Genomic DNA, 8,624 nt, shown 5'->3' on the forward strand with positions numbered 1-8,624 from the left:
AATTATCAAGATTAATATTGATAAGATTCGTGAAATGGAGCGTACCAACCCCTTTTAAGATTATATATGTTATAAATAAATCAGACTGTTGCTAGGTTATTTATTATAAAAATGTCTGTATATGTGAATGTATAAAATTTTGTTCCTTTGGCAATGGACGGCTAACTTCCTATTCCTATTAAACTGTGTGCTACAACCGACCTGTATGCTGTTGCAACAGACATAACTGTAGTTTGGTTCAGGATATCTGCTAAACCTGCTTTGTTGTGTGGGAGAATTCACTTATGTATGTATATCATATATGTAGGAAACTCTCTACTGTGAGGTATAGCTCCACGAACATAGAAGTTACGCTCAGTTCTTTAGAACCAATACTTATACTGCGCGTAATACGTAGCTAAATATAGTATAGATAGGAAGAAAGTCCGAGTGTAAAACGGTAGGGGAGACGTGAAGTGATCGGCATAGTCCGAGAAAATCGATGTCGACACTCCCCATAGTTTGCATGACCGTCCACCGGCTACGAATTTAGTACGTTTTAAATTTAAGAATGCTTTACTCAAACTAAAATCATTCGAAGTACGACAATTATTATTTTTATAAAAAAACAACTTATTTAATAAGAATGTTAATATTAAAATTGCCTTAATGAATAATTCGATTATTTTATATTATTATATTAATAACTAGGCATTTCGATAAAAACACCTTAAAATGCTGGGGCAAATGAATCTCAATATTCAAGTGCGTATTTTATTTTATAATTAATAATACTTGCAGTTGAAATGTAACTAAAAATAAAATTATAAAATTCTTATGCAAATAAACTTGTTTTGCATCAACCTAAAATCCACATCACATTGGGCTTATATAGTAGGTATACAGGTGTAGATAATGTAGTTGTTTTTAAATCATAAGTACTTTTTAAACATTCCTTTAACTACGTATTTACACCTACTCCTTTAGATGGACAAAAACAAGATTTAAAATTTAGAAAATTCATTCGCAGGTTCGGGCTGCCCGCATTATAAGGGTGGGTGCTATCGCTGTCCCACTCGGACACAGCTTCACCGGACATTTCGACCGGGCATTTCAATTTTGAGAAAGAGTAGGACCGGTCCGTTCCCCGCACCCCCGCCTCGCCCCACGCATCGCTCTCGCTTCCGCCAAGGACGAACAAAAGGACGAAGAAGCGATAACTTCATCACAGCGTACGGAGTGACCCTCTCGCTCGCTCTTGCGTCTCGGTGGGGGACGACCGCGACGTTGCGAATTGTTATTGAAGTCATGCCCCCGAAGGCGACTTCGGGAAGGCTGTCAGTTGCTACTAAACGCTCACAGCGCCCGTACTCGGCGTTCGTTCCATCGGGTTCTCGCTTTATTATAAAACTACAAAACGCGTCGCGACACTATTCATCATTCAGTGCCAAGTTGTCTAATTAAAATAAACTGTGATTCTTAGAAGTGAACGGACGTTAAATATTTTTTGTTTTTAATAATAACAAAGAACATTCAATTAGAAAAATAATTCAATTATAAAACGTATGTGCTCTTCGTGAAATCAGTGCATTTGGACTAACAACTTAAAGCTGAAGTTTTGTAGTGTTGTTTACGAATTACGATTACGGGAGTGTTTACAGCGCGCACGTGGTTGTGCCGCCCGCCCGCGCGCGATGCCGCGAAAAACTTTCTTTGAAAACATTACTGTGGCGTAACTTGATGCGCGAATTCCGCGAGGTACGCTTGACATCGAACATGGCTTTAGCTTGTAGCGCCTAAACCGCATCGACTACATGTGCGAGAAAAAGAGAAGTGACATTTTTTTTATTTTTTTTTTCTTTGGAGGAGACGGCGCTCTCCTTTGGTTTGATGAATTAAATGGCTAACAGCAACACCGTATCGTCGACCTTACCTTCGAGGGACTACCATTGCAAGGTTTGCGACCTTTATTTGGACACTGTTGATTCTTTAGAAGTGCATTTACAATATCATAAAGAGAATTTATATGTAAAATGGGGTACGCAAAACTCGCAAAATGATGCTGATAACAACAACGGTACAAAAATAAAAAACGAGACTACAGTTTCGGCCCCAGCAGATTCGAGCGACAATATGATTACTAAACCTAGTCCTGAGTTTCAACAAAGAGCTACGCCGGAGACATCTACACAGTTTCCACATCCGGCAACACCACAGAGCTACCACAGTGCACCTTCGCCGTACCAGAATCCTGATCAAACCACATTTTCCCCTGGAGCGCAATATGGTAACAACTATTCTCATTCAAGCTTTTCACAAAATCAGCATTCTGAACAAATTAACTGGGAGCAATCCCAATATAATCAAGACTATCAACAAAAGTCGAATCGCTTTCATCCTTATAATATACAAGATCGAGTTTCGCAAGTATCATCATCAAGCCCTTTGTATGGTCAGCCACTAAATCAACCAACTCCATCTCCGTCACCTAATCAGTGTGATAAATGTGGCTATGTATGCGATTCAGCTGTGCAACTCAATGAGCATTGCAATTCGGCTCATTCCGGTTCAAGTGCGACAAATGCAACAAACACAATCGCATTTCAACAATTTCCGGGAAAGCAATTTAATAATTCAAATTACCAAAATGATAATATAAAAGTAAAAGAAGAACATGAAGAGTCCTCGGATATATTAGATTTAGATTCTCAAAAAGTTGTATACCAAGGAAATGAAGGCGAGGCACAAAATAGCCAATACGAAGAAACACCAGCACAAGGAAGAGAAGTTAACACTCGAACTGTTCCAATGATGCCATGGGAAACCCAAAAGCTGTATAATAATCCTCAAATAAATGGTGATGTTTCACTTTTCAAAGATCAAAAAATGTTTCAAGAACAAAAACCTTATCCGTCAGATGTAAAAATATTTCATCCCGAACAAAAGTTTGCATACTCACAAGACAAATTTTTGCCTGTTCATCACGATCAGAATCAATTTATGCACGTTAGTCAGAAAATATACTCTGGTGTACAAATGCCACCGTTAACTGACTGCGTGGGTGTTGTAGCATCTTCCAACTCTGACATGAAACCTCCATACAGGCCTTATGATTCACCTAGTGCTCCTCAAATTACAAGCACACAGCCTGCGAATCCTACGTCATCAGCATTACCATCAATTGGTGGAAAAGGCGCCAACTGGAAATCGAATGAAGCCAGAAGACCAAAAACGTACAACTGTACAGCTTGCAACAAGTGGTTTACTAGTTCCGGTCATTTGAAAAGACATTACAACACAACCTTACACAAAAATGCTGTAAGGTCCTCAGGCCAACCAGATCCAGCCACAATGCCAATATCCAGTCACCATCACCCTACGCGTGAGTCGTTAGCTCGCGCGCAACAACAGAGCGCAGACTCCAACACTCAAAGCCCAGTCCCCTCTGATGACAGCCGAGGCGTCGATGATGGTGCCCTGCAGTCCCCCTACGCATCACAAAGCTTCGAACGCTCTCACCGAATTGCTGGTATGCAGTCCAAGCCGCCATACACGCATCTTCAACAGGGTAACTTAGATAATAATTTCAGTAATAATTCGTTAGTTAACCATCCTTTACAGCATCAAGTAGGGTCACATCCTATGAATATAGGTAATCAGCCTCCTGGAATAGGCAATCCAAATGATAATCAGGGTTCTAAGGCTCAACCAATTACCTCTAGCGCGAATCCCCCAAACGGGGAAGCAGGTCCCTCTGTTTCTCAAAATCATCATATGAGGGGCCTGCTATCAGTATCAACCAGCAATATTTCAGCTCCAGTGCTAACCCAGAGTACACCAGCGCTTACGCCACACACGCTACCGCCGTTCAGTCATTTGGGTGTCAACCCTTACAATCCGAGGTCTACGGATCCTTTGGGGCCTTCGGTTCCGGACCCCACGCACACCCCATTATATTTGGGTCAGAATTTTCAGCAGACTATAGCACCGAATTACCCAAACGGGATGGCCCCCCACGTTATGGATATGGCTATCAACAATCTGCCTATAGCCAATCCGGCTACTTTTGGTGAACAACCAGAAGAAGTCGAAGTTATGGAACAAGAAACGTCGACTCAGCCAGCTGGTGGACGCTTACCAAGCTTCTCTCAGCTACAAACGCAGAGCTTCAGCGTTTACGTTTCTAACTATGTCACAACACCTAACGTGGGGGGTCAAGTTATCGCCGACGAGTCCACCGCCGGTTATATAATTGTTGATCCAATACAGTCTCCTATGCAATATAACAGTATTGATATAAATGGACATAACGTAGATTACGAGTACACATATTCACCTAAAGCTATTAAAGACACCATGATCACTTACAACACGGATAATATTAAATTATATCCTTATGGGTATGCTGTTGGTGGAAAAACAATCAAAAGAGACGATGAGACAGTGAGAGACTCAAGTGAACTTCAAATACTGAAAATCGAGGACATAATGGATTACGCAAACAAAGAGAATTATGGTAGTCAGATGAAGTCTCCGGCCAGTCCTGAAAGCGCAAAAGCTGATAACGAAAGTCACGGCTCGCCATCTATTTCATCAACTGTTCCCAGTACACCTTTAACAGAAAGGAATCAGTTCAAGAAAAGTGTACCTACTACGATTCATAAGTGTTTCGAATGCGACAAGTTATTTAATAAAGCATGTTATCTGACACAACACAATAAAACTTTTCACTCGGGAGCTAAGCCATTTAAGTGCGACCGCTGCGGTAAACGCTTTTCAGATGATGTTTCATACGAAGGCCACTACTTGAAACATGCCGACAATAAGCCATTCAAATGCAATGAATGCCCGAAATCGTTTAACCACAAGACAGACTTACGTCGCCATATGTGCTTGCATTCAGGCTGTAAGCCATTCGCATGTGACCACTGTGGCAAAGGCTTCATACGTAAAGATCACATGATTAAGCATTTTGATACACACATGAAAAAGAGTTTACGTTCTTCATCTTCAGCTATCTCCTCGACATCCCCATCTTCTTGAACTGATATTTAATTATCAGTTATCAATACGTCGGGTCACTAGAGAGGTAGCGTCTTATTTACACATATCATAATTTTATATCAACAATAAATTAAACACTACTCGATCTCTATATTAGTTTAGGAACATAAAATTTTAAAGTTTGCTATGTGATAATTCTGGTAGAGTATTTGGGGCTTTCGAAACACAGGCGTTCAATCGGACAGTTTTATTTTTTGTTGTTCATTCAAATCTAACCTTGTCTTCAACACAAGGTGACTTTACATGTCTGGTTGTCTGGGCGCTAAACAAAACATATAATTACTTGACGCTGGAGTAATATTCCGCTATATTTTAGACCGATCCATATCAATTTACATATGAAATTTATATAGTAAGAATTAGTTTTAAATGAATCCGTTTACACAATATGTTAGGTCTCACCAGTGACTTATAATGTTAATCACATATCCTTTTAACGTTTTACTTTAGTTATAATTATTATTATATGTTTGCGAATAATTGTTGATGTTTATAATATGTGAGTAGTCCTTCTGTGTAAATAAATTATGAAGGTCACAAATATATTTTTATGAAGTACATGATATGCAGTAATAACATTTCGACTTTTTATGAAAAATATTCAAAAGTAGAATGAAACATTCAGTACAAAACAATAGTGATTTCGGCAATAAGTTTTTAATAAAATATAGAAATTAAATATTGCATATACAATATACATACCTACAAAATCTAAAAAGAGGTAGGTTTACGATAATGCATGAGTAAGTAGGTAACTTTTAGAACTTACGCCATGAAAGAAACGTACTAAATAGTAAATATATTGTTGGCCATTGGCAACGGGCCGTAAGTATTCGGTTTATTTCTCGTATAATTATTATAGTTTGTTATATTATTCCGGTGCTTCCTATTATCTGTTAAAATTTGTTTTAAAATGTAAGCTAGTTAAAAACTTTTAAAATCTGATTTTTTGGGAGTTTTAAAGTATTTATGCCACTTTAGTTACCAATATGTTATTTGAACGAATTTAGTTAAAACATTCCTGTTTCGTTAGTGTAGGAAAGTAGTCTTCCTGAACGTTGCCAAATTAATACCGCCAACTCTCTGTTGCGAAGCGATTTAACTTTTAATAATTTTTAGCCTAATGATAATGAAATTCTTTAGCAATAAATTAATATAATACTGTAAATGTTTTCTTTTTGTATAGAATAAAATATCTCGTTTACGTATAGAGTAATATGGGACGGCTAGGAACACATAAACATTTTGTAAATATTACGAAAGATTATGAATAGACAGTACTGAACATATCAAGGTCCCAAAACACGTGCGTAACAAAATATTTGTCATGTCAGAGTTTATTACCATTACATGCAAAAAATCTGGTGAATTTAAAAAAAATATTTACTAATAGATATACAACAACATCAATAATGATATGTTTGTTTTAGATATCATCAGCTTTTTTGCAATTGCTCGAACTAATAATTAAACTGATGTAATAATTAAATCTTTTACGCCGTCACAAATTAAGATCCATGCTAAATTTAGTACCGATGTTCGTTTATTATGAAAGTCAGCGTGCAATATTACATTGTATTGACTTAATTTTGATAATGTTTGTATTTGAATGTTGATTATATTTCAGAAATATTTTTATACAAATATAATTACACTTGTCTACCTCATCAGTGACATATACCGTGTCAAATTGTAAAAAAAAACTTTATATATCACTTATTCATTGATAAAAGTAACAATTATATATTAAATCTATGAATACTTCCACAATTTACGAATATATTTGTAACTCTTTTGCCAAACGTCAGTCAATTAAAAATACATTTTTTTTTCAAGAGTATCCGAATGTAAAACATAAGTACAAATTATATGTAAAAGTCATTGGTTTAATTGGCTGGCGGACGCGTAGTGTAATTATGATGTATACAGAAACAAAGTAACCGACATACCTACTTTAAGCACTGTACTTTATGATGTTGGTATTTATGTAACATATTTTCATTATAGCAATAACTAAATAGTGAAAAATTAAAGAATATGAAACTTAACTACCTCAAGTAACGAGTTATAGGGTTAGAAAGTGTTGTGAGGGCGCGGAGTGTCGGCCGGGACGGGCGCAGAACTAACCGAATACCTCGTCTTGCCTTCCACAGTTTTATATTAAAAGATTATAATATATTATTCTTTATATACAAAGTCCCGTCCAGTGGCATACACTCTGTCGCTCGTCTTCTAATATTATAGCGGACATTTATCTCCTCCACACTGTTTAAAGCACTCACTATGTAGTTGTATTTAGGTATAATCTAATGTAAATACAAAATCTACGAGAAATTTTGTTATTTATCATAATCAATTATCTATATTCATTGATAACTTTAGTTTGAACAAGTTTTTATAAAAGTTGTAAGATGTGACAATTAATTTTGTTTGTGTATAATAATATGTTAATTTAATTTTTATTATAATCAGTTACCATTCGATATCTGTTAAATTCATTTGAGTAAAATTGGAACAGTTAAATATGATAAGATGTTGTTTCTTTTCAAGTTTGTTCCCTTTCCAGTGACTATCATCAAATAGGTGACGTGACATTGGTTGAATTTTTATTGTTTGGTATAAGCTTAGTGCGAAATCCGTTACTAAACGCGTCCATGTGATTGAGATGACTTTTTAACTCAACATATAGAATCCAAATCACATGCACACTGTTTAGACTTAGAATTTAAGATTTCAAATAGATTACTTATTTTAGGTTTAGGTGACAGGTTTGTACGCCGTAGCGAAATATATTAAACAAAGCTTTGCGTTGGCATGTTTGTGTTAAACAATTTCGGAGTGTGCGTGATACATTTGTATATTTGAAGTTGCAACTTTGACGATACCAATGTTCTCAGATCAAAAACTCCTAACGAAGGGGTATTTTAGTCTGGTGTACACTTCGCGATGTTTCTCATTTTTTGCTTATCAAAGTATAACACAAGCATGCCAATTTATGTGTAATTTGCTCAGCGACTTTTGTTTCATGTTACCAATGACAAAACTGCCACAAATAAAGAAACCATTTGGTATTTGTAGACTTTTGGCTGGCGCGTTTGTCATTTGATTTTATTTGGTTACCCAATGTAACCAGTGTCGAATCTGTCATTTAATATAACTTTAATGTGAAAATTGTTGTTTCTTTTACCTCCTGCCTGCTTTGCGAAGTACCCTCTTTTTTCAGTTTGAATAAGTAGTCTCATAAAAGTAGATCAAGAAAAATTACAGGTTTTTAAAAAAAATTGCTAATAAACATATTCTATTATATCTACATCATGACATTTCATTACTTATCAGAACAATGGATGAGATAAATAAATAAATTAAAACATTTAGATAGTGATTAAGTTATTTTATTATAATATAAAATTTTTAAATACATTAGAGTCACAATTCGTAATAGACACGTAGTTGAAAGAAAGTTTATTAGCATCATTATAGTCAACTTCAACCTACCTGATACGAGGCGGAGCTAATTGAGATGACACATTAAGTAAGTATCTGGAGTAAGTATGTATACTGGATAAATACGACGTACGTTC

General features: G+C 36.1%; 1 protein-coding gene across 1 annotated transcript; it reads left to right on the forward strand.

The window, feature by feature from the left end:
- The first annotated feature begins 1,333 nt into the window (after positions 1-1,333).
- Positions 1,334-8,208, forward strand: LOC111001095. The gene has a single exon (XM_022270805.2). It carries the CDS (start codon positions 1,879-1,881, stop codon positions 5,020-5,022), a length of 3,144 nt encoding a protein of 1,047 aa, XP_022126497.2. The 5' UTR covers positions 1,334-1,878; the 3' UTR covers positions 5,023-8,208.
- The last annotated feature ends 416 nt before the right edge of the window (positions 8,209-8,624 follow it).

This window comes from Pieris rapae, chromosome Z, assembly GCF_905147795.1.
Source record: "Pieris rapae chromosome Z, ilPieRapa1.1, whole genome shotgun sequence".
NCBI lineage: Eukaryota > Metazoa > Arthropoda > Insecta > Lepidoptera > Pieridae > Pieris > Pieris rapae.